The sequence below is a fragment of the Ischnura elegans genome, chromosome 7 (assembly GCF_921293095.1).
Source record: "Ischnura elegans chromosome 7, ioIscEleg1.1, whole genome shotgun sequence".
NCBI lineage: Eukaryota > Metazoa > Arthropoda > Insecta > Odonata > Coenagrionidae > Ischnura > Ischnura elegans.
In genome coordinates, this window is record NC_060252.1 from 75,253,169 (window position 1) to 75,281,123 (window position 27,955).

Consider the following 27,955-nt stretch of genomic DNA (forward strand, 5'->3'; position numbering starts at 1 on the left):
CTGGTCCTTTGGATATTTGACGGATATCAATGCAACATTAATAGGGTGTTTCCTTCATCAAAGAAAGCGAAAGGCATTGATTGCAATTCGTTACCCAACATTAATGCAATCATAGTATACATTTTTTTGGTTTTAGAAATCCCAGTTTAGAAGAATGTTAATAGTCAATTTTAACCTCATTTGAAAAAGGCCAGATTGGTGCCCATGCGATGCCACTCCATATCATAGGGACCTAGATGATATACGAGTAGATAGGAGTTTTACATTGCCTGAGATTACCAACGCATGCATGAGGCACAGAGCTCAGGGAAACATGTCTTAATAATCACCTATTAAAAGTGCCTTAGGTCGGAAAGTTTCCTTTGCTTGATAGGGTATTAATAATCCTTATTTAAGCCAAATGCTACCTGCTGGCAGGGTACCTACTCTACGCTACCGCCATGCTAAGCAGCCTATTGGATTAACATGGATATTGCACGGATATTATAAGTTAACGCTGAAAATATTGTCTGAATGTTGTTGGGATATAGATGGCTACTTGGATAAGTTATCTATTCCAGCACTTTCTATGTCTGCACTTAGCTTGTGCACTCAACTTTGAACTTATTTCCCAGAAAGAAGTTGGGCTTGCATACCAGTCATCTTCTTCACATTTCACTTTAGAGTAGGTGCAGTAAAATTATTCACAATTGATACTAAGAGCTATTATATCCAACTGAGCATCAAAAGAAATATCCTTTTTATCATAAGATCACACTAATGAAGCTCTAAGGAAACCCAAACAATTGTGTTTTTCTATTGATGAACACAAGTAGTAAAGCAATTAATGTGAGTAAAAATGCATCCAGTATTTAAAATAGTTTTAATTCTGAATAAAATCTAGAACAATAAGAGCCCAAAAAAGAACTCAATCATTATAAACACGGATAAAACTAACAATCAAGAAACATTGATTTGAAAATTAATAGCCAACTGCTGGCAGACACTTCTTGGGTGCCCTATTGAGTTAGCTGCCATTGTGACCACAAAATATAGGTATTAAATGTTTTCAAAATATCACACAATAGCTACAAAATATCATCTTTGGTCCTGAGGTAGCAGCAATATTAAAAAAAAGAAGGGTCAACATATTAAATCCACAGGTGAAATCTGATTTAAAAATCTCATGTTTAAGGAATAAATTCCCTTAACCCTGCACACATGTGAGCCAACACCCAACAATGGAGGGATACTTACTTACATCATGTAGTAAAAATTTTTCCCAGCTGTAAATTTTGAATGTTATAATGCAGAAGCAAAAATTACCGTTTAAACTAACATCATAATAAGTTTACACCAGAAAAGCTAGGATGAGCTGAAAAGACATTTTCTTCCAAAACTCTATTCTTTTCCAAATGTAAATGCTGATAATTTAAATGGTAAGGGCATTTTTCCAAAGTTACCTTTGCAACATATCAATAAAGAATGGCAAAAGTTTATCATTATAATACCTAAGTTAAGGTATCTTTCCAACATTGGCACATGCAATCTCCTATCTGAATTCCTTCTAATTACATGAGCCATCGAAGTATTGCGCCTCAAACCTTGTCCACAATAATGTAAAATATTCAATATTCCTCCATGCAAATTCCTTGAGGACAAGCTGGGCTGGTCAGATATGATTAGGTAACTCTTGTCTGGAAGAAAATTTGGGGCCTACTATTTAATTAGCTTATTAGACTAGGATAGAGTCACATATATTTACAGTAACTGTCTGAAGCTCACTAATTCAAATTCATACATATCTACTCAGATGTACGAAAATTAGTGATTATAAAACGACAAAACCAAAGCTTAATTTTGACTAATTCAGCTCAATCATATTATAATAGATGTTGACAATATGAATGGAATTAGAAAAAATGCATACCTCATTGAGATCATGATTTTGATGTCTCTTTGGTAATCATTACTTATCCACCTAGCTATATATCCCTCCTTAAATGTACATAGGAGCATTGCCAATCCTTCCATGTCAACCTGAAACACGACTTGTCAATAATAGCACTTTCCATGTATGTACATCTATTATAGCATCATGCCGCAATAAATTTCATTTCACTCCTCCATCTCCTGGGATACCTCCATGTGGCCAACACTTCATGAAACAGACATCTGCCACTAACAATAAGAGTTGACCTAGGATGCCATAAATTGAGACTGCAGTCTTTAGATGCATCATCGATGGGGATATGATTTCTGTGCATGTGACTGGTGGTGATGATTGAAAGGAATGTTAGTGAGTTGAATGTTTTGGGAGCCACCGAGGAATTGCGAGGCTTGAGGTTCAGAACCTTGTTGCAGATGAACACTTCTGTTCAGGTTCCCTAATCGAGCCTCAAAGAGCACCTCGTTGATGAGCCGCTCTGCATAGATCTGCTGCTCAGACCCAAGCTCACGCAGTGAGGCTGCCCAGCTCCTAGCCGCAAGGTCAAACCTGTCTCCACCCCCAGTTGATGAGGATGTTGTTGCGGATGACTCCATCCGGCGATTCAGAAGCTTCAGTATAGATTCGTAACATTCTTCCTTTCCTTTCCTTGTCCTTTTTCTCTTTCCTTTGTGCATTTCTCTCTTAGGGCTCTTTCTAGGGTTCTGCGTTGAATCTTTATCCTTGCGGTTGATCTCATCACTTGAAACATGAGGAGATTCCAAGTCCACTATATCTGTAGGAGTCTCTGGTATCTCACTGATCTCCTCTTCATTACCATCCTGAGAAAACAAATTTTTTCATACATTCAACAAGGTGCACTATGAAGAACAGTGAAAGGCATGGATTAAGTGATGGTTGTATTCATCGAAAGGATTAACTGGATGCCAAAGAAAGACTTAGCATAAAGGTATAAGTTGAAGTCAAATATCAGGGAGCTAAAATACCTTCAAATCTATTGTGGGGAACACAAAGAAAAAATTTGGCAGAGCACTTCAGGGGCAAAGAAATGGTCAACAGTGTAGAGGAAAGATTTTAGGATAAAAAATTGAAAGAGAGTGGCCTTTTTGCACTCGTCAAGCAGCACCTTGAGCACATGGTATGTGGTGCAGATAGATTTAATCTATGAACTAAATACAATAAAAAGGAAAGTGGTGCAAGTCCACAAAAACTGCACTGAACAAACACAGAGTGTAACACAGCTTTTACAAGAATAGGGTATTTTCCTTCATCACAGAAAATGAAAGCGATTCGTTGCCCACCATTACTGTATTCATAATATACAAATTGTTTGGTTTCAGAAATCCCAGTTTAGACCATTGTTAATGGTCATCTTTAACCTCATCTGAAAAGGGCCATAGAGATTGGTGCCCATGCGATGCCACTCCACGTGACGTCACAGGGACATAGATTCTATACAAGTAGATAGGAGTTTTACATTGTCTGAGATTACCAATGCATGCAAGAGGCACAGAGCTCAGGGAAAGATTTCTTAATAATCACCTATTAAAATTGCCTATGGTCGGAAAGTTTCCTTTGTTTGATAGGGTATTAATAATCCTTATTTAAGCCAAGCACTACTTGATAGCAGGGTACTCTACACCACCGCCATGCTCGGCAGCAAGCTTCCAGCATCGTAATGGCATTCATAGCCTCGCACCCAGGTGGCCTCACACAGCAGAAGCCAGATGTCACACGGGCTTTTCCCAGCATTCATACTTAGCCATCACGTTTTTGCGTGCTTGAAAATTTTCACTTTTCATTAAATCGCGAAAAATAGTTATTGTCATTTAAAAATCTAAAAGCGTGAAATACTCCAGGAGTAATAATCTTTCGATTTAGGCAATAAATTAATAATAGGAAACCACCCTATTGGTTGGGAGCTGCAAGAGACTAGGAGGCACTATGAAGCCAACCCTTGCTTGAGCAATTAAGAATAGATATCTTATCAGAGAGACATGGAGAAAATCATTTTAGAACATCAGTATATTTCTAGGTCCAACAGAAATGATGAAATAAGAAAGCTATTTTGCTGAACTGATAGATGTAGGAATAAGTTTTTCCCTAGAACAATGAAGGAGTTTAATAAATGCTAGGCGAAATCCAGTAATCAAATCACTCCCATTTGGACCTTATTTTTTAAAATTTTTTTGTAAAAGGCTGCTGTCCTCACACCCCTTGCCATGCATCTAATTTGGTAGCCTGCAGGGTAGTATGTAGCTATAGACATGCATTTTCTGCTAAGCAATACATTTAGAGATAAGAAGAACGTTGTAATTTTTGGTATTTTCAACTGTTAAGCCCTCTGGAAATTTGGGATGAGAAGTATTTCCTGAAAATTCATCTTGGGGATTCTTTGGCCTATTCTGAATACGAGCTAAAATAAATCCTTACATATCGCCACGGTAGATGAAAATATACTTAATTTGAACTATCTACCAATAGCACACAAATCCATCTCTCAATAAGGCTAGCTTATTACTACTGGTTTCTGTGCTGAAGCCTCTAAATTTCAGGAAAATTGATGATACTAAAATTTACCCGCACTTCTTTTGCTTTTTATATATTCTTAACACTTGCATGCGAAAATCACTAGTAAGACACCACGAGCCATGTCATTCACAGAAATTTGAGGTTAGAACCTTAAAAAATATTTCTTCATCCACAACTGAGCCATCTCATCTAGAGGCATTTTCTATGGACTTTCCACCAAGGGACAATGTTAGTTGCTTGGACAAAAATCTGTTCTGGTAGCAACCTTAAACTCAGATTCTATGCACAGTAATTGTTTTCACCCATTTTTAGAGTTACAAATATTTTATTTTGCACTCATACTGTTTTTCATCATTTCAAACTCTTTTTCAACTATTGCAATATAGCTGGCAGCACTATTTGGCTACCCGCCAGCCTATATCACATGTGCAGGGACAGCATTATAGCAAATGTCACAGCTGAAGGTTGCCTCACCCTTTAAATACCATGGTGGCATACCCTGCCAACACAACAGCTTAAGCATGTACACATTTTTAAGCTGGATGGGTTTCACAGAAGAACTCATTCATATTTTTCATTTCACAATTAATTTTCAACAAAAAAAAACATCCTATACAATCCTATCCATCTATCCATCCAACTATCCATTAGGTATTCTTTTCATCCTTCTCAACCTTCAATTACTTTTTCAACTGCCTGCTTTATTAGACAAAAACATGCTTAAAATATTTCTCATCCCTAAAAAGAGGCCTTTCCTGCTTGTCGCATATTGAATAAAGTGCATTTACCAGAAATTCAACTATAAATGATAAAAGAGGTCGAAAAGGGGCTTAAAAAGTGATTATAAACACTTGACTTTCAGCTAAAGCAGTTTCAACCATTGCTAGGCATGGCTAAGTTTTGGGTGATATGAAGGCCACGTTGACTCACTTTCAATTAAGCTGCCATTTACATCTAGATATTCTGATGCTTAAAAAGAACTACATATCAAGGCATTGAAATCTTTCAAACATAAACCCATGGAATTGTTACCGTCAATCTTATCTAAATCTCATTGTAAATAACTCAAGAAATTTTGTTAGTTTCAATCACCAGCTCAGAATACCATGTATCGTTACATTTAGCTTTTATTGATTAAAGGTGGAGTATAAAATTTGGTTAGCTTTTCATCACTTTAGAGTTATCAGAGACGATTTCATGTGTGTGCTCCATTTGGGTATATACTCTGCATTTTGGTCTTGCACGAATCCTAAATTTGCGAGTACATAATAATTATCAATGAATAATTAGAGCTTACCTCATTATATGACCAACCATCATTTTGTGCACCATCTGTATTGTGCATATTCTTGTTTCGCGTGATTTTCATGGGGAAACATGACTGGTGGGATGAGTCCTCTGCAGGCTGTTGTAAAGGATCTGGAGCTTTAAAATTTGATACACTCCCAGAGATTGACTGAATGGTCATCATAGGTTTGCGTTCAACCATTTCAACTCTTCGATCATCATTTCGGGTAGTTTCCTGAAAAAAATGGCAAAATGGTGGTGGATGTCCAAATTATAAAATTATTTATCATTCCAAACTGACCAAATTTTTAGATAATTTTCTTTCCATAGGAGGAAATTGTAACCACTTTTTCCAATTATTATTATTTGAATTTGATGTGGCCAATGTTTGAAAATAACAATAAAAATGCCATTTTTTATTTCATCAAGCCTATAAAGGCCCATAAGTTCTTCTAATACCATATAATATTTGGACAAGCATACAGAGCCACGCCCTCAATGGTGTACATAACATCCCAGTGGGAATTGAACACACGACCTTTGAGTTAAGAAGCAGGGATTTCATCCCTACTGTGACCAAGTATAATTCACTGGCAAAAATAGGGAAAATATGGCACCCAAAAGTATTTAATCAACATCCCTATTGCAATGATCAGTTCCTTTCAACTTTTGAAAGGAAAATAAAAAACTATACACATTCACTGAACTAAATAGGGTGGTTTCCTATTATTTTTTTATTGCCTAAATCGAAAGATTATTACTCCTGGAGTACATATTTAACACATTTAGATTTTTAAATGACAGTACCTATTTTTTGCGATCAAATGAAAAGTGAAAATTTTCAAGCGTGCGAAAACGCGACGGCTAAGTATAAATGCCAGGAAAACTCCGTGTGATGTCGTTCTGGTTCCCACTGCCGCAAGTGAGGAGACCTTGGGGCGAGGCTTTGAGCGCTGATACGACGCAGGATGCTAGCAGGTAGGGCTTGGCTTAAATAAGGATTATTAATACCTTATCAAACGAAGAAAACTTTCCGATCTTAACCAGTTTCAATAAGTGATTATTAAGACATGTTTCCCTGAGCTCTGTGCCTCATGTATGCATTGATAATCTCAGACGATGTAAAACTATTATCTACTCGTATAGAAACTAGGTCCCTGTGACGTCACTTGGAGTAGAATCGCATGGGCGCCAATCTGGCCTTTTTCAAATGAGGATAAAAATTGACCATTGCCATTCGTCTAAACCGGTATTTCTAAAACCAAATAATTTGTATATTATGATTACACTAATGATGGGTAACGAATCGCAATAAATGCCTTTCGTTTTCTTTGATGAAGGAAACTACCCTATTCTGAACTAAAATTAAGAACTATACAAGAACTGAAGTTATATGGAGTTTAAAAAATGGTGGGAAACTTAAAGGCGAAGGGTGAATAGATCAAAATGATGAGGAAGACTGTGGGTGGGATCCTAAAATTAGAAGGGAGTATATTTTGTTGGGTTCAAGAAGTTGACAATAATGTTCATTGTCAAGGGGGCACCCAGGCAGCAATTATGCATCTTTTATTAATCAAAAATGTATCCATTCAACAAATGAAATCCCATTATAAATCCCAATCACAAATCCCAATATATATAATCCCAAAGTAAAAGAAAGGTGCTATTTCGCTCTCGTCCGACCGCACCTTGAATATGCAGCGAGCATATGGGATCCGGTGCGGAAAGACTTAATCCACAAACTGAATAAAATTCAAAGGAAGGCTGCGCGTTTCGTCAAAAACTGCTACGGGCGTACAGACAGTGTTACCCAGATGTTAAGCGAATTAGGCTGGGAGCCGTTGGAGACTCGGAGGCTGCGTGCTAGGCTTAGATTGCTTGATCAATTGAGAATGGATATCTTTAAGAACGATACAGAGAACATAATATTAGAGCCACACTATATTTCCAGGTCCGATAGAAGTGATAAATTAAGAGAGATGTTTTGCCGAACGGATAGATATGCAAATTCGTTTTTCCCCCGAACCATAAAGGACTTTAATAAACACTAGTCCCAACTTAGTTTGAGCACTTAATTTTTTTAAGCTGTAAATGGCTGGTGTCCTAACACCCCCTGCCACACGCCTTTTAGGCGGCTTGTGGGGTATTATGTAGATGTAGATTATGTAATTTTTTAAATTTCTGAATGATCCCACACATCAAACCTCCATTTCTCGTTTCCCTGTTTGACCCACACAAATGGGATTTATCTTATCAGGCCGCTTTGATGCGATCAAGCTTTTCTCCATCCACACTGAATGGCACGGCATGCATTATCATGCTATGGCATCAATAGGGGACTGTAAACAATCACCAGGATAGTTTCAAGCCCCAATGAATTCAAACAGCAAATTCATACCACCATGCCACAGTGAATGGAACTGGATGCTGTTGAAGTCCAAAGCACGATTTGAGGCATCTATAAGCACCAATTGGAGCCCATTATTATTATTTCAAGTCACCACCATCCATGGTGCATGGAAAAAAGTCAAATCATCCGAAAGCAGCCTAACCCTACACATGAGAATTCCGTGGTTTTCATAACTTAAGCAAACATGTCATTTTCTGAGCATTCCACCATATCCGATTGCTCAATGCTTTTCTTTTTCCTTCTTCTGCATATCTTATGAGTACCCCTCCAATCATGTTCCATGTACCATGATAAATGCTTCAAAGTTGACCAAGGACTTATTCCTCAATTATATTTGGCGGCTGCATTCACTTCCTTCAAGGAGGATTGTAAAATCAAGCTAGTGAGGGCCAAATGCAAGCAGTGTCATTTCGTGTAGATGAAAAGCTCTGCTCAGTTTAAACTTGCTTCTGTTAATGTTACTTGTTTCTTGAATAATGATTTAAATACAAGCCTCCTGAAAAATTGCAACACAGCTTTCTTAGGAATTTCCGAGAACTCTTTCTACTAACCCTCTTAGTGCTATCTTTCTTCCAGGGGTACTGGCGAGAAAAGTGGAGGGTATTTTAATAAAATGTAGCAACTAGGAAAAAAAACAATACAAAGCTATTTTATTACATAGGCATAAGCGGTTTTTTTAATTGATGAGGTAAAACTGGTTAATATTGGCAAAATATTTTTAGGTTTCTCAAAATAACTTGTAGCACATTAAATAATGGACTACGTAAGAGTCGATACATTGGCCCGCCACACTTTTCAATATATTTCCCCATATTTTCTGATTTCTCTCATCATTTATTTGATATTAAGGCATTGTAACGTCAAAATTAATACATATTATGCATTCATATTTATGTATCATGCCTTTTAGTCATCATTTGTTGCTACAATTCATCATTCACAGTAACTGTGGTTTGTACGTTTAAGACGTTCATGGTAACCAACTTATTGCAATTTTCTTTTTTATTCTCCTAAGAATAGTGTTTTTTATCACCATTACCCATTTAGGATCAATATGAACTCTTTCCGTTATCTCTGTAAGCTACTAACGAATTTTGCAGTCAAAATTTATTACTTCCTGTATCTTTCTTGCTATTTGTTATTGCCCCTAGGTATCGAAAAACATCCTTGAGACCAAAAAAATTCTTCCTTACCATTTACTACTTTTTTTTGTGGTGGCTCGACCATGGGCCTTGACAATTCCTCCTATTTCACTAATTTTATCATCGCAATGCTATCCTTGATGCGGCCATATTGGCAAATTACGTGAGTACCATCAGTGATGTGAGTCTCAAATAGGTGGTACAAAATGATTATGGTTCGATTGGTTTTTACCACAAACGAAGAACATAGGAATATGTGGAAATGGCTGGCAAATGAGCACATTGAACTGAATCTCAAAAACCTTAATGGACACATACCTTGACGGGCACATCATAATGTTCAACTTTGAAGTCCTTTGCAACCAAATGAAAGCCTTGACCATATGGAGAAGACTCAGGAAAAAGTTGATTGTCATAAGGTGAGGAACTTGAAATTTCCAATATTTCTGGAGAGTAAGGTGGGGATTTATCCAATTCTACCGCTGATGACTCATCCTGGGCACATTCGGTTACAGACTCCGTGCCGAGAACACGTTCCTGAAAGACAGTAGGAACTTGTAAGCTAATCTATAGGAAGCCATTTAGGGAAAAAAACATTGATTCTGAGTACTAAATATGGAAGGTGATGATTACGAAGATATTGAACTCTTTTAGAATGTGGCACACACTCATTCATATAAAGAAGTCAAATTGCATTTGCAGCTAACAGCATTCACTACAGAGAGAAAATACACATACGACACATTTATTTAATTACAAAATCCTGAATTTACACCATGAAAATATTATATTCAATGCATGTGAACCTGCATCTCACAATAGAAAAAAATCCTGGTGTAAAAAATTTTTTTTAAGGAAATCTATGCTAAATTACACGGAAAAATGTGAGAATCGTCTGCCTTGTTGTCTTATATGTGCTTACATTTATCAGGTTTTTATATAAACCAAAAGAAACTATTCGCATCCAGTTAAAAATAGTGAAGGTGAAGAAGAAACCAATACCTACCACTGAGCACATCCGCAATTTCATTCTGACATCCCTTAGAAATGAGTCTGCTTTTTTGAACCATGCAAGGGTTGGCCGGTACTCTGTTACTCTGCCTGTGGTCTTCATCACTTTACACAGTTCCCGACTGTAAATCGTCCTAATTCCCTTGATCTTGTTCTTCACCTCCAGGTAACTTAGTCGAGGATCACCACCAAACTTTTGAGCAATAATCAAATGGGCCTTGCGTCGGGCCCTTGGGTCCTTGTAATTGTTGGAATGTGGGTCCCAGAGGCATTGCTGCTTCTCATACAGGTCAAGGAACCTCATAGTTTCTTCAAAGGAGAATCTTCGAGGCAATCCAGTATCAGTAGGTGGGGATGGCTGGTTAATTAAAGAGAAATAAATTGAAAAAGTTAGAGAAGCAGCCTAAACTCTTAGCCAGAAATTATTTGGAAGGCTAAGGATAAATTTCACATTTTGCTATAACCATTTGTTGCCAAAAATTAGTGAATCTTTTTCCGTCACTGGCCAATTTAGGATATAATGCAGCACAGTTTAAAAATATGAATTCACAAGTACAACACGCCTTGGTGTAAATGATTATGTGCAATTAATGATTATTCCAATTAAGATCAAATTTTAGTCATAGAGTAAGTGCGTACTTCCTCATTAAATTAGGTTCTCAAACACTGGAACAATAATACAGATTGATGAAAATCAGATGACTTTTCAGAGGCTTTTGGCAGAATTCAGTTATACACCAAAGGAAGAACTTTCTCTTTTTTTTTAATTGTTGTATCTTTATGAAATTGCAAATACATAAAAAAACTTCACTTTACTAAAAAACTTTCAATGATAATAATGCAAGCAAAGCATAACGCAACATGCAGGATTAGAGGTGATAATAATATTTCTGCTCCCTCATTTTCAAAAACATGAATCAATTCCTACTGCCAAGGGCATTGTGACCCCAGATTAACACAAGCCCTTATTTTCAACACATAATCGGCGTCCTTATAGGTGGCAATTGCCATATCACGCATGGTTGTGTGAAATGAAATATTTTAAAATTTACGGGGAGAATTTCATTTGAAAGTGAAGTTCTGACTGGAAAAATTTGCATTAACTCTAGCGATTATTACCAGTATTTGCCGAGATGATGTTCCAGGAGGTAAATCCATGACTACGGATGATTCTTGTTGAGGATTATCATCAGCTTTTGTTACATCCCCCTGTGAAGTTCAAGATTTGAATATCAAGGACGATGTTGACATGATCATTTCAGATTCCTAATTAAAATGCCACAAATATATTTTCAAAAAGGTCATCAACCTTAAAGTGGAACAATTAGGGAGGGCAAATAGCTTACAACCACCTCCAAACACTTTCTGTGTAAAAGAACATTTCAGATGACTAAGTAGAATAATTAAGAGAGTACCAACTGGTAATAACCTAACTCTCACCAGTTGAGACAGAACTATTCTAAAAGATACAGGCTCTTAAACCAATAACAATATTCAATAAGAAAGTGAGTTTAATCAGCGCTGTTGACTAATTCCAATGCTCATAAACAAATTCAAACTCAGAATGACAAGTAATGAAAGTAAGCAAATATTTCAAGAATAGAAGAGGAGTTTTTCTTCAAATCTACTCCATTCCAATGATACAAAGATAAGGGTGAAGATAAAAATCCTTCTAAATAATACAAGCATTGAATGCCAGAGATGGAATGATAATTTCATAGTTAGCATTATAATTGGCAGTAATATTTACAGTAAAACTTCTATGTAGTGAACCTCTTTACATCATAAACCTCCTTACTTCATACCACCCCTACGGTCCCATCAGATTTACATGTTAATTTATAAGCAATCATCTTTGTAGTGAACCTCTTTATATCGTAAAACCTCCACTTATCATACTAAGGAGATACCCCCAAGACAGCCTAACTACCTCCGCAAATTGTACCAAGACAACTAGAGACCATAAATGCAGCCTCGATTACATACATGGAATGACATTTTCAGCAATAAATGTTTCACCCTTATTTTTTTATACACCTTTAATATGCTGTTTTTTGCTAATTTAATATGCTAATTTTCATGTTACTCATTAGTTGTGACCATGTTTTCCATATGAGAGCATACCTAACAGTAAATAAGAAAAAAAGGAATCCAAATACACTAATCATTTTAATTGACTGTTGAATTAAAAGAGATCACGTCGTTTTCTCTCGAATCACAGTAAAAATCATGCGACAGCGCTTGCTTTCTGTTACTAATAAAAATTGTTCACTAATGCATGCATGTTTGTTTAAACACATAAATATAATGGTTTTAAAGACAGTAGTGCCTTTCATTTGCAAAGGATATGAAAAAATGGTGCCTATCATTAAAACCTCTATATAGTGAACCTCCATACATCAAACTGTCCAAATTTTGGTCCCCTCCATTACGATGTAAAGAGGTTTTACTGTACTATCAAGTCCAAGGGCGTACCCAGGATCAAAACTGGGGGGGGGGGGGGGGGGAGGAAAGCCATTGCTGTTCAAGTTGTAGGTAAGATTTTAGCATGGAAAAGGTGAATGAAACGAACATTTAAAGGAAACTATAACAGCTCTTTATTAGTTTTTAAAATTATTTGCTTGAAAAAATATTATTTTCCTTAAAGACATTTGCGATTTTTGCTTCTGGGGGAGGCAGCTGCCCTCCCTCTCCTGCCCCTCACTGGGTGCACCCATGATCAAGTCGTCATTACCTCAGTCAACACAATCTATATTATAATTTTTCGATCAATAACACATATGTTACACTTTACTTACAAAACTTGAGAGTCCAACTGCTAGGCAAATCTCAAATTATTGCGGATGCATTGAAAATTTTAATGACCATTGTATCTGATATTTGCTTCAAGTGTAAAAACTTATCTCGAGAACTCTTTTCACTTTTTGTCAGTAAGCTGATTTGGGCTGAATATATAATTCTCCACCTGAATGGCATGGAATCGCCGTATGAGCTTCATCAAATGTCTGTAGCTTTTTACACAAAAAGAAAGTAATACCTTAGTCAACATTTTCTGGGAAATTGTTTCCTTTGAAATAGGAATTATAGTACATATTTTGGTGATATCCATGAAAAACAGAAATGAGTCGACAGAAATATCCTCATTCCACTGCAGCTGAATTCAGAATAATTCTTATACACATTCAATTCTTACAAGCAACAGACCAGCTTAAAGGCTTCCTAATTATGAAACTAAAAAATATTCTGAGTTTCATATTTCAACTCTAAAGTTATTATGCTCATTTATTATATTGGCTGAAGGGTTTGGTTTCAAGGGCATACTCAGGATCAAAACTAGAGAGAGGCAAGCCAAGGTCCTTCAGATTGCAACACAGAAAAGGCTATGGAAGCCAAAATTTAAAAAAAATCATAACAGCTATTAATTAGTTTTTGAACATTTTGCTCAGAGAAATATTTTTATTTTTATTACATGTGTTATTCTAATAACACTTTTCTTGGATTCAAAGAAAACTTGTTGAAAACTTTCATTTTGGACTATATTTACTTTTGCTTCTAGGATGGGGCAGCTGCCCCCTTCTGGCCCCCGCTGGGTATGCCAATGTTCGGTTAATATTTCAATCAAAGTACTGGCCCTGTGGATGGCAGAGATTTAATGCCATTTTTGTGTCATTCACTTACTCAGTGTTTCAGCCCAAAGGTCGGTATGGTTCGGCTAGGATAGACCTCTCTTACCCACATCTGTGTGAATATCTCGCATTCAGTGTAAGGTTATTTCCTATCAATCACCTTGCAATTGTAGGATTTTTGTGCAGATGGTGTCATAAGGCTTCAATGGGAATATGAACCTGGGACCCTTCAACCAGTAACCAAGCACTTCTACCCTCTACAACACCACACTTTGCCATATTCATGTGGTGATGGAAAAAAACCCACCCCTTGACCTTGGGGCCCCAGAAAAGAGTCTGCCAGTCGATACCACGCCAACTTGGGGACGTAAGGCTCTCTGCTGCCAGTTTCTTTGGACTTCAAGGCTTTGCTGAACTCCTTGTTGTATGTAGTGCGGATCCCCTTGATCTTGGCCCGGATCACTTCCAGGGAGAGGAGTGGCGTGCCGCCAAATCCCTTCCGGATTTCCTGGTATGCCCTCTCGCGACTCAGGGGAGACCGGTAATCGTCCCTTCGTTGATTCCATAGACACGCCTGCTGCCGATACAGCTCCAAAAACCGCACCATTTCTTCGTACGAGAACTTCCTCAAACCCTGTGGGTCAGGAAATGGTCCTTTTACAACAAGCATGGATAAGAAATTAAAGGAATACCTGAAGAGTGTAGCCACATGGGTAATCTTCTTGCAAACATACTAATGGCTGCTTTCACCAGAGCAAAGTGAACTCATCATAAAAGATACATAAAAAAGAAGGAGGCAACAAATATGGAGAATGTGGAGGGCACACTGATTCCATGTCATTCAGGAATGGAAGTATTTATTCAGGCCAAATCAGCTTACTAACAAAAAGTAGAAAGAGTTATCAAGACAAGTTTTTACGCTAGGTGCTAGTATCAGATGCAATGTTATCCAAATTTTAAATGCATCCTCAATAACTTGAGATTCGCCTAGTACATGGACTCCCAAATTTTGTGAGTAAATGAGTAACATACGTGATTCTGGTTGAAAACTTATAATATGGATTATGTTGACCTTTAGCTTGCACTGAAGGAGTGCCCATTTAGTGAAGCCATTCTAGAATCAAATACGTTTAATGAAAGGCTCACAGGAGGAAAATATTAGGTTTTTCGTTAACTTTTTTATACAGTCGATGGTTACATTGAAAAATAAAGAGACCCGTATTTTCCGTTTTTCAGTCCGTCGCGTACTTATCGAGAAGTTAGCGGCGAAAAATCGATGGCTCTCACCCTGTCGCAGAGAAGTTGATGACGTCAAGAACTGCTGCTAGCGGTTCAACGCTTCTCTGATACTCCTCGGCCTCAGGCATAGTCCTCAGCGGTTCGCAATTGTTCTCTCTCTTGTGAGCGATGCCATACCTTAATGAGCAAATCTCTCGAAATGCCTTAATGGGCCGAAACTCTAATGACGTCACCGACTCATGAGAACTGGGCGCAGCAACTTCCGCGCTTTTTTTATTTTAACCTCAGATAGAATAGATGAGGGAGGAAGATTTTTCCTAGCCGCGGGCGGGCATTGCACAAAGCAACAAAAGTATCACTAACCCTCAGGAACAAAATGGTTCACAAAGACTAGCTGTTTTCCATCTGATGTGAGATTTTCCTGGCAACAACCACGACTGTTAGTATCCTGAAGCTATGCCATCTGCTTCACATCGATACCTTGATTGCTGATCAAAGTGGTCACAATACATCTACATAATACCCCGCAAGCCGCCTAAAAGGCGTGTGGCAGGGGGTGTTAGGACACCAGCCGTTTACAATATAAAAAAATGAAGCGCTCTAACGAGGTTGGGACTAACGTTTATTAAAGTCCTTTATGGCTCGGGGGAAAAACGAATTCCCTTATTTATCCGTTCGGCAAAACATCTCTCTTAATTTATCGCTTCTATCTGACCTGGAAATATAGCGTGGCTCTAATATTATGTTCTCTGTGTCGCTCTTAAAGATATCCATTCTCAACTGTTCAAGCAATCTAAGCCTAGCGCGCAGCCTCCGAGTCTCCAACGGCTCCCAACCTAATTCGCTTAACATCCGGGTTACACTGTCTGTACGCCCGTAGCAGTTTTTGACGAAACGGGCAGCCTTCCTTTGTATTTTATTCAAACTTTCAAAATATTCATAATGACCCCCCTAAATACGGCTAAAATTATGAAATTTCGATGCCGGTCTCGGTGGCGGAGGGGTAAAATCCTCGCCTACCGATCCGTAGTTCGCGGGTTCAGATCCCGCCTGGGTAGGTGGTCCCTATCCAGAGCACAGAGTATACTCTGTGTCCATAGCATGGATGTTTTTGATGTTCTACTGTTAACGGTAAAACACCCGTAGTAAAGTCCGTTTTGAACTGTTTACGGAGAGGTGGGAAATAAATTTTTTTAAATAGATAAACAAATGACAAGCTAAACTCGCCGTTGCGCAATTTGGCACCGGAAGTTCATGACAAGCTTAACTCATCATTTTAACGCAAATCAGCCGTCGTCACAGCCACGGAGAGGTGGGGTTACAGATGGCAGGTACTCCGGGATTTTCTTTTCTATCGCGGCCGCATAGGCAGATTCCAAGTCTGCAGGGGCGGTCTGCGCTGATTGGGGGCCCTCGGCTCGGACCCTCCTTACAGGGGAAAATTGGGGGTCCTCCAGCGGAAAATATTAGGAAATGAAAGCCCATAAATCTAATTTGATGCTATTATGGCTCTTAAAAACTAGATAAAAGTTAATATTAATAGCAATTTCGAAATAAAAAATACTGTGAAAAGAGAGAGTTCCACAGCTTATAAAATTTGACGATTTATTATGGTTCTATTATTTATTTAGTGAATTTTTTCCTTGAAACTGTATTGAAAACAAAAAAATACTAAATTAACCTTTCCAAATTACCCTTTCAAAAATGCATCCGGTTCTCTTAAATCATTCTGACAAATTTATTTATTTTTTATGTAATATTTTAACAATGAGTATGCTATAAGAAAGGAAACTAATGAAAACATAGATTTCTATAATTGCATAGAAAAAACTCTTATTCAAGTAACTGAGTCAACCTTTTATGCAAACTTCACGATAGACGCGAGGGTTGCGGGAACCCCCCTGAGCTGGCGACCCTCGGCGATTGCCGACCAACCGACCAAGCCAGACCGCCCCTGCCAGGTCTGAACCAGCAAGAAAGATATGGAAATGAAGGCTGGGGATGGGTCGTAGGTCGGACGACAGGGAAGAAGCCCACCCCAGGCAGGAGCCTGTTCTGCACTACAGACGGCAAGGAAACAACAGCTTGGCGTCCCATCTGGTTTTAATGCAAAATTTGCTTCCATAACCGGAATTTGAACTCGGGCCTCCAGTGCGGCAGGCACATATCTAGAAATTTATTTCGGGGCATAGGTGAGCTATGTCTAATAAAAGTCAATCACCCACTAAAATAGGCCATTTTATTGAGAGCTTTGCGCAAACTTGTTGAAATATGCATTCATAAACAAGAAAAATTTTTATACGAATAATCATACGCAAACTAACTTTGTGTTCAGCCGGTCGCACGCAAGATTTTACATTCTGAAACTTACATTCGCAAGACCATTCTATTCCCAGTTAACCCTTTATAGGTCATTGGGATAATAATTTCCCACCCCCTTCTAACGTGAATGAATTCTTTGCTACCTCATCTAAACCCTGATTGTTTTTGTTTGTTTGTCTCTCTATCTTTGTGAAATTAATTTAAATGTATTTTTAAAAGTTATTAATTAGACAGGAGCATTTTTTAAGTATTGACAATTGCTTATTTTCATAGTTTTTCCTCAAAATCCAATTTCTGTGTTTTTTGCGCGATAAAATTGGTATTTATATTTTCCACTCTTTTAGTAATTTACATTTATGAAATGAATACTATTCAATTACGTTTTCTTTTATTCACTTTATATTTTTTATTTACGATAATTATTAATTTATTTTCAAAATATTTTTTTTACGAATATTTACATGTTGAAGTTATTTTCATTATACCACAATTCAAGTTATTTCATTCTTTACAATTATTCTAATATAATATGCAATATTTCAAATAACAATTGTTGCAACTATTACGTAACTATGCGATTAGCGCAGCTCTTGAGTGGTCTCTCCTCCCCAGGCTCCGCCAAGTTGTGACGTCATTTTTTTTTTCACGCGATGAACTAGCTCAGCAGGCAAGACGGACGGCTCTTTTTTCGGCTAGGTGAACCGCTTACTTGTTATCAGCTGTTGACAAATATAGAGCTGGAGAGGAAATCTTCACGATATACGAGTGGGTAAAATGTAACTCAAATTATTTACATTGTATCGCTTGCACTAAACAGTGGTCGACTTGATGAATATTCAGGCTCAGCTAATTATCTTTCAAAAACTAAATATGTCTAGTTTGTGTCCTTTTGAGATCGTAGCTATGAAAAGGATATTTCTCAGTAGGCTCATTTCGCAGCAGTCTTCCTCAGAAACTTACAAAGAGCAGAACCTCTGCTGCACAGTTGGAAGAGAGATACTAGAAAATAGGGGATTATTTTCAAAGAGGTACGTTCATGTTTTTTTACATGTTGATAACCGAAGTCTTTTCATAATTTTTCTCGTTGACACACAGTTCTACATTACTTTATTTCGTTTCATGAATAAATGATTCCTCAAATTTTAGCCATGGAAAATTTATCGGCAAGAGAAATAGAGCTTGCACTGCTGGAAATTACAGATGATCAGGCATGTAATTCAGACTTCGGCGGAGACTCAGATGCCGATGACGGAGACCCAGTTCAATCAAAAAGAGATTGTACTGCAAAGAAAGCAAGGAAGTCCATCCCAGTGCGATTGTCGCCCGAGTCCATGATCCCTGGTACATCGGGCATTCAAGCCAAGGGGAAAAGGAAGATCGAGGCTAGTACCTTGAAGACAGTTGTTGAGGGTGAGTCGGAGTCTGATGACTCAGATTACGTTCCCGAAGATTACAGCAGTGATTCGTCCTCAGTGTCAGTGCAGTCTATAAGAGGGAAATTTTCTAACTCCAGTGAAAGTGAACCCGAAGGTGGAGTAAGGATCTTCGACCATGATGAAACAGAAGAGTTCAGATGGAGTAAACGGGGGAGAGATCCTAAAACGTTCACTGATGCTTCATTCAATCAGCATATAGGCCCAAATATTGCTCCGAAAGATTTACATTCTCCGCTAGCATTTCTCTTACATTTCATCACGGATGCATTTCTCGTTGAAGCTGTGGCACAGTCTAATTTGTATGCCGAACAACACGAGCAGAATTTAGAACTAACCGTTGAGGAACTCAAAGCATGGCTAGGGATTATTATTTTTATGGGATTCCATTACTTGCCCAGCATCAGGTTGTTTTGGTCGACAGATGAAAACTTTCATTGTGAACGAGTTGCTCGTATCATGTCATTGAATAGATTTTTAAAAATATTGCGCTTTTTACACATCAATGACAACACTAAAATGCCCCCCAGAGGGTCACAGAATTTTGACCGCCTCTATAAAATTCGCCCGTTGCTGAATCAGTTGTCCGAAACATTTCCCTCGGCATATTCACCTTCTAGGTTCCTTTCTATTGATGAGAGCATGGTAGCATTCAAAGGGAGATCCACAATGAAGCAGTATATGCCTCTAAAACCAATAAAACGGGGATTCAAGGTGTGGCTTATGTGTTGTGCTGCTACCGGCTATTTGGTTTCTTTTGATGTATATACAGGGAGGGATGGTGACGGATGTCCCGCTAAAGGTCTCGGGGGAAAAGTGGTTAGTAAACTTATCAAAGGTCTTGAGGGATTGTTCTATTGTCTTTTCTTTGATAGTTTTTTTTCTTCTTTATTGCTTATGTCCGATCTTTTGAAAAAAAAATTATTTAGTTGTGCAACAATAAGACCAAACCGAAAATATTTTCCTGATGGCGAGCTGGTAAAGAATAATAAGATGAAGAAGATGGATATTGACTATGCCATGGCAGGGGACATCAGTGTATGCAAGTGGCTCGATCGTGGAAAAAAACCTGTATGTGTAGTGAGTACGATGCACAATCCAGCAAATCCTACTAAAGTTCTGAGGAGAAATAGAATTGGCAACCGCGAAGAAGTGCCATGTACAGAGGCTATTGTGGATTACAATAAATATATGGGTGGAGTAGACAGGTTTGATCAATACCTATCTACATATAGTATCGCGAAAAAATCACGTCGATGGTGGGTAAAATTTTTTTACTATTTTTTTGACTGTGCCATAGTGAATAGCTTTATTGTGTATAAAGAAATACTGAAGCATAAGGGGCAAAAACACTTGAGTCATCTAAATTACAGGTCAAAACTGGTGAATGAACTAATTGGTAACCACTGTTCTAAGAAAAAATCAGGTTATTTGCCAATGAAAGGCTATGCAAAAAAGCGAAGAAGCTCAACCGGTGCTGAAACAGTGAAAAATACAATTCGACTTATGAATGTAGGTTTGCATATGCCAGAAAAAATTGAAACATATCGGAGATGTGCAAGTTGTAGTACCAAAAAGAAAGAGAAAAGGAGCAACGTAATATGTAAAGAATGCAATGTGGCTCTGTGTAAGGACTGTTTCAGTCAATTTCACAAGTCGTAATGCGCAAAATTATGTTATTTATAGGAGTGAAAATTCTTTTTTTATCAGTATTTTGTCAATGTAAAGTATTTTGTAAACGCAGGAGATAAAAGTTCATTCACTCTCCCAATAAAAAAAATTATCTAAGATAATTTGTTCATATTTATCAGAAAGAATCAGCACAGAAAGGTTTATCATTGTACCAAAATGTATAAGGTGAAGTAATGATTGCCCCTTGAACGAAACGCAACCCTCAACGCGTGAAACTGCAATAAGTTGAATGTTAAATATGCAACAAAAAACGCATAAGGAAAAAATTGTATAAATAGTTATTTATTTATGAAATAATAATAAATCATTCAGTAAAAGATGGTGGCTGTAGATAAAAATATAGAGGACATATTAAACTTGCAAAAATTCTAAATTTTTTAAAGTTTATAGTAAAAAATAACATTTTGGGATAAAAATTTAGAAAAAAAACTTTTTATTTAATCATGTAAAATATTCATTATGCACCCTGCCAAATTTTGTAACTTTTTTCAAATCGCAAGTCTTTTGACCGTTAAAGGGTTAAGGAAGATTTTTAAAATGACGGTAAGTTGCATTTTTACCTGTACATATTACGTACGTATATTCCACGTATTGCCGAGGCGATCCGGAGTCTCTATTTCTTAGTATTACCGCATACATGGGCGTACCCAGGGAGGGGCAGGAAGGTCAGCGGCCACCCCCCTAAAAGCAAACATCGCAAAGGTCTTTAAGCAAAATCAGTACTAAATTGAAACGAAAATATTCAACAAATTTTCTTTAAACCCACGAAAAATGATATGTATAAAATAAGTGACTAAAATAAAACTATTATTTTCAAGGAAATAATCTCATAAACTAATAAAGCACTGTTATAATTTCCTTAAAATGTTGGTTTCACCTTTTCCATGCTAAAATGAAACAACTTGGCTTGCCCCCCCTAGACGATGGCTTCCCCCCTCCCCCTAGTTATGATCCTGGATACGCCCCTGACCGCATAAGCAACGTCTATGAATGAATAAAAAGATCTTTATTATCACCCGCGTAATTTAGAACGAAAAAAATCTTTCAATTTCCTTTCAATGATTTGTCTTGGAAATTTAAGATTTCAAATCTTAAATGACCTTTGAAATGGGCTGTAGGGGTCAGAAGTTTTTTTCCTCTCCTCGGCCCTTTGTTGTGGCGAGCCATAGTAACGGTAGCGTCTAAGTGACCATCGTCTTCTCTGCGCTTCACATTTCTAATTGGATAAATGGAATCAATTCGCAAAGATAAAGTAAACAAATTAGCAAAGAAAATTAAATATGAACGATTTTCCGCCTGTCTAATCGAAAAAGATATACAAAGTCTTTTAGATATTACTTTCGGAGGTTTTAATATTACAGTCTTTTAATAGTTATCGATTTTAATATACTTATATATACAAATTATCCGCGGTAATTTTTGCAACCCCAAAAGAGATAAAACTCGATGGTTTCAGGCTGTACTTTGTGAAAATAAAATAACAGTACCTATGTAACTTCTGGTGCAAACTCAGTTATTACGGGCATATTTCACTGGCAACCGCCAATCTCTTTCCCAGAGAAGAATTTAGAATTGCATATTACAACGCATCTAAATTAAGGGCGTTATTAAGCAATACCAAAGGCAAAATTGGCATTAATGATAGAAGTGGCATTAACAGACTCAAGTGCAGGGACCTGTTACATAGACCAGACTGGACGTTCGTTTCGAGTAAGGACACAGGAACACAATTAAAAACGGGGAGATAAAGAAATCGCATTTCGTGAAGCACCTATGGGAGAGTGACCACTGGAGCGATTTTGTCCCGGAAATTCTTCACCTTGAGAAAAATGGAAGAAGAATGGATTGCTTGGAGGAATTACAGATAAGAAAGCACATTAGGAGTGGAATTTTAACTAATGAGAATATTTTTGTCAACCATTCCCCCTCTTGGAAATTCCCCTGAAGTTGAGTAACGCTCCTACCTCAACGCAACCCTCCCCTACCAACGCGTAATAGCAACCAAATAAACAACAAAATAACAAACTCTGTATCTGAAGATGTCACCTTTGCGATGAAACCGGTCGACTTAAATAAACTCCTAAAAAGTGAAAAATACCATATCTTTTTAATTATTTAACCTCAAAATATGCTAGGGCCGAGTAGGAGGAAGTCGGTCATCAAACCAACGAAAGGGATGGATTAGCGTGGCACTACTAAATAAGAAGGGGCACTACAAATGCACAGATTTGCTCGTTAAAGTCGGGCACCAAAAAGTACGCAAAAGCTGGGACCTTAATGCAACTTACTTCACATACAATTCGTCAACGTCATTCTCCAAAATGTTATGCAGACAGTTACGTGCAGCGGCAAATAACAAACGTGAGCTGGACGTCTGCAGGAAAGATGATGCTACCAATTATATCTACGAATCCCTAAAATGTAGTATTTGAGAACTACATGACAACTGTCAAAAATATTCAGCTGGCCTAACAGCTGGCGTAAGTAAATTTCGCCGCACATATAGTCGTCATTTATCAATAATGCAATAAATCTGTAAATATAGTGTTTTTTCTTAAATAAGTGCCCAATGAATAGCCACATGAATATAATTTTATGATATTAGGGCACAGAAAATTTTTCCAACCTTTTTCGGAGCTCAGACGGCCGAGTATGCGTTCAATAAGCACTAGAGCACGAGAACATTGTTAAAGTTACAGACTTGCGGTTCTCTCTACATGATAAAGAGGAACTATTGCATGTAAAATATTTCCTGTGATTTGTGGGGAAGCGTACATGATATTTGTCTCGTGGTTTCTCCCGTAATAAGCGAGAAATCAAAACAGTGGCGATTAGAAGGCTGTGGAATGAATTCTTTGCTACTCACAATGAGAAAAATAAAATTAGTCTCTTTACTGCTAAGATGGTGAACCGGAAAATCGCCCAAACTAAGGGTTCAAGTCCGATGAACAACTTAGATGGAAAAATCTACTCCCGAAAAAACACCGTGTAATCAACACTGATGACCACTAAGTAATAGAGTAAGTCACTCTTAGGACTACCGGTTCACGGATATCTCCAGTACTAAGGCACTCCAATCCTACTTCTCAACCATAGTTCTTCCGGTGATCAACTATTGCTCCCCAATTTGGTCAATGTCTGCCCCCACTAATCTTGCCACCCTTAACAGTGTTACAACTTTTTTTGCAAAAATTGTGAAATTTAGAAACCCAAATCTCCGCGAGTCTCCTACTAGTGCAGTTTTATCCTCTTTATCCGTCCCTAGTCTATCCCTTCTCCGACTTCAATCAGACATCAAATTCATTTATAATACCCTTAACTCCCACTTCGACAGTCCTGACGTTGTTTCCTTCCTCAACATTAGAGTACCCTCCCGCCACACCCGATCTACTTCTTTACTCCACATTCCTACACCCAGGCTATCTGTAATTAAGCGCTCACTTTTCCATAGGCTTTCCCTTTTAATAAATACTCCACCCAGTGATATTGATCCGTTTGGTCTGACACTTAAAAATTTTACTCATCGGGAATTAACATATTTATCGCATAAATGACTAGATAGCCGGATAAATGCTTGTTTTTCTTTTTTACTCTATTTGAATTTGAAATCAAATAATTATTCTTTAATATTTGTTGTTATAAGTGCACTTTAAATTGGCAGTATTGCTGTATGTGTATCTCTTTAATAAAACAAAATAAAAAAATAATCCGAACAAATGAGTGGATGTCACCGAAATTTAATTTTACCAACTGGCAGAGAGTTGAAAAATGATGGCAGTTTAATTGAAACAAATAATAACCATTATTTATATACGGGAGTATGATCCCGCGAGAAAAATTGATCTTTAAGAGGGGAATGATAAATCACACAGGAAAAAAATTCAATTCCTAGCATTATATGAGGGAGCTGAGGAAGAATTTGTAGAAATGCTTAGGGAGTATAGGAGTTAAAGAAAATAACCCGAAAACGGATCGAAAATGAAAATGAGACTTCGTTGACTTCCACAGATTTATTTCGTCATTTATTTATTATTATCACTTGATAATGACCTCTAGGGTTCGAAACATGTCGTACGAACGAAATAAACCAGGGGAAGTCAACGAAGTCTCCTTTTCATTTTCGAATATTAACTTCGACATAGTTGAGCCTAATACCATTGACCGAAAATGGATTTCTAAGGTCACTATAGTAAATGCAATCTTTTTAATTGCATTTAGAACGCATTCAGAAGGCAATAGATACATTTATGATAACACTTTTTACGAAAAAACAAAACATTATTATTCCCTACCCACACATCAGTTTTAACCCTAGACTTTAAATCATATCGTTAATTTTTTCGATGTGATAGCATGATTAAGAAGTATATCCTAGATTTGCCGGAATCCATTGCATGTACCGGCAAACACAATGCAGTCGTTCACTCATATACGAAATCTCGATTCATTCTAAAAATTAAAAATAGATGGACGGGAAAGCTGAGTTTGGAGGAAAAATATTATGGTCAATACAACCATTTTCTCGTAAAATAAAATGACGCCAAGTTTCCGCTCACTTTTTACGTTATACGTTTGGTGACGTCATAATAGTTCAGGTTCATTTACTCATTTTTCGGGAGAACATTTCACAGTGGCAAAGATCGTTAACGAGAGTGTAAACAAATTGAAACCACTAGAGTCCCTGGAACAAGGCTGCGGATTTGCTGAGAAGCCACGACCCGCTTGGCATGAACTCGTGGCGTCATCAACTGCGAAAGGACGTCAACATCAACTGTCGATTTTTCATCAAGACTAGCTCGAGAAGTAGGGGACGGACTTACCCACGGAAAAATGCGGATGTTTTCATATTTCAAACTCTACCAAGACCGACAACAATTAAAAAATACTGAATGGTCCCATTGTAGTAACCAGGGGCAGATTAAGGTCGTTGTTCTCATTACTTTCCGCTTCGCTTCGGTGCCATGTTATACCTTTCAGCGATAATTCGCCCGAGGTCTGATGTGGGTAAACAAGTGGCTTTAAGATATTCGTCAATAATATTTAAATATCCTTTAAAGTGGGGAAATTAAAAGCAGTCATTGGAGAGCCACCTTGAAGATTGCTATATTTTCAAGATTTAAATTTAGAGGGGGCGGACCCCGTCCCTTCACCCTCTGTCACCCATCGCAGCATACCTCGAATTCGTCATCGCTGGATTGGAGACTGGTCATCTTCTCGGCAAGGAAAGACGCCTTATCGTAGTACCAGAGGGAAGGCACGTAGGTCGCCTCTCCAGAGGGCGCCCTTGACTCCTCAACCTTGCGATGCTCCCTCCGCACAACCGTCTTCAAGTGAAGCACTTTACGGCTTACGTACTCCGCGTCTGCCTCCTCGTAAAACGGCAGGGACACGTCGATGAGCTTGCCGATGGCCTCCGACTTCTTCTCAGCGTTGTAGTATTCACCAGAGTTGACGTTCCACAGGCATGGGTTGAGCTTCAAGACGTCGATAAATCTGAGCGAGAATTCCCTCAAGTCCATCTCGCACGCCCCGCGATCGTCACTTGTTTCGACGAATCGTTCAACCTCGAAGACGTTTCGCCCGAGGCGGGGCGGTACAAGCGAAGGCACGTCGCTTGCGTCCTTTTGAAGGAAACATAATGACCAATCATGGAATATTATCACTCTATAACTTACTTAAAGATTTACCCTGGCGACACGGGCACACACTGTAAAACTTTCATCCACCGGAAACTTCATAAAAATAAATACATTCACTTCATTACTTTCGTAAGGTATTTCACTTGGGGGCACTGATGCAGCTAGATCCTCTTCAACCATACGAAACCTCACAACAAATTACGACTCAAGTTGGCGATCCTTCTTTGGAAGTGAGGTATCAACTATGCTTCACAAAAAAATTTCCTCTGCATTACTTAAAATGTGCACGTCCAATGAATGACTGGCAGAAATCATCAACGCACCCAGCGACATTCGTGTCACCTTTGTGTGTAATTCATAGTAAAATATCCCACAACTCCCTGCTCGAGATAAAACATAATCGAGGAACTTTCGCCGGCGTAACGTCACTGGGTCACCACGATAGGAGAGGCCTGTCGCCCGGCAACCGCCCGGGGGAGACGCGATGAGTGGAGCCAGTGACCGTTACCCGGTGAGAATGGAGGGAACGATTTTGCTCAAAGCGAAGATATACTAAACGAAAGACTGCAGCGAACTCACGAGATAGTGTGATAACTTCGCACAACCCCGGTCGCCAGGGCCTCGTCACGCCGAAGATAAGTCCACGCGCGCTAAAAAAAATTCGCGATCCAGTCTCCCCACGGTGGCGATCGATGGCTTGGCAATCCACTCGCTCGTCGACGCGGCACAACTGAGCTGGCAACATGGCGTCCGTCGGCCAAGCGGAGCGCGGTGCTAGGGGAGGGGGCAGCGGGGAGGAGGGAAGGATCCGGGCAACCAGTTGCCAGGCGTAAACTCAAAAGCTCTCGCAATGGAAGGCGGCGGAACTCCGTAGCTGCCGGCTCCTCCTCAGTCGCAACTTTCCTCCCCTCCTTCCTCTCCGCTCCTCACTCACATTTCTCCTCCACACGCTCGATGTGGACGCTTGAGTTGCTGCCCGCGCTCTCCGTCGCAGCGATCCCGTCGCCCTCGGTGGAACTGCGATTAAAATCGACGCCAAGGGAACTGCACAGAGGCGGCCCAATGCCAACCCGCCGACGGCAGTGGCGTAGCCGGGAAATAATGTTCGGGGGGGGATCTAAAACCAGGGGGGAGAATTTTTGTGAAACAGGTTACTAAGTAATGGGTTTTAACACCTTGAGTGCGGCATGACGTGATATCACGTCATGATGCGCTATCCCCTGGTGCTGATGACGTGATATCACGTCATGTGTACCCCGAGGGTTCTGGCCCTCCGTAAGAGCTCGGTTCAGTCCTATTATGACATTTTGCCCCCCTAAGTTGCTCAGCAGGGATCTAGCAGCGCATTTGTGAACGCCGTTTCAAGCAACCTTTCCTGGGAGGATCGGGAGAAATTTTTTCTTTTATCTTAAGGTAAGCCAATTTCCATTCATTTTCCCCCCTGTATTTTATGCTATTATTTTTATTTATTTCTATTAATGCGTTAATATGACAATATTTATTTGAGTTTTATTTTACAAATCATAACTATTTACTATCTGGAACTTAATTATGTGTGTTTATTAATTTTCTATTCTGTTTTAATAATGTTTAGCGAGAGTATAGATTTTTTCCACCCTTCTTTTTTTTCTTCTTGCGAGCCTAGTATTTTTCGAACCTTTGTTGTCTGATGTTAATAAGTTTTATTCAATTAAT

General features: G+C 38.5%; 2 protein-coding genes across 3 annotated transcripts in view; one reads left to right on the forward strand and one right to left on the reverse strand.

The window, feature by feature from the left end:
* The window catches only part of LOC124162927, a 227,001-nt gene that overhangs the window by 184,017 nt on the left and 15,029 nt on the right, over positions 1–27,955 (forward strand). The gene's annotated exons all lie outside the window — the stretch shown is intronic.
* Positions 849–27,284, reverse strand: LOC124162926. 2 transcript variants are annotated; one of them, XM_046539667.1, is made up of 7 exons: positions 25,796–27,284; positions 14,243–14,569; positions 11,429–11,518; positions 10,305–10,667; positions 9,617–9,835; positions 5,757–5,981; positions 849–2,748 (listed from the first exon to the last, which is right to left on the reverse strand). In XM_046539667.1, exons 1-7 carry the CDS (start codon positions 26,138–26,140, stop codon positions 2,218–2,220), a joined length of 2,100 nt encoding a protein of 699 aa, XP_046395623.1. In that variant the 5' UTR covers positions 26,141–27,284; the 3' UTR covers positions 849–2,217. The 2 variants fall into 2 exon arrangements, with proteins under 2 accessions (XP_046395623.1, XP_046395624.1); XM_046539668.1 differs by lacking the exon at positions 14,243–14,569 and having other exon boundaries at positions 25,796–27,283.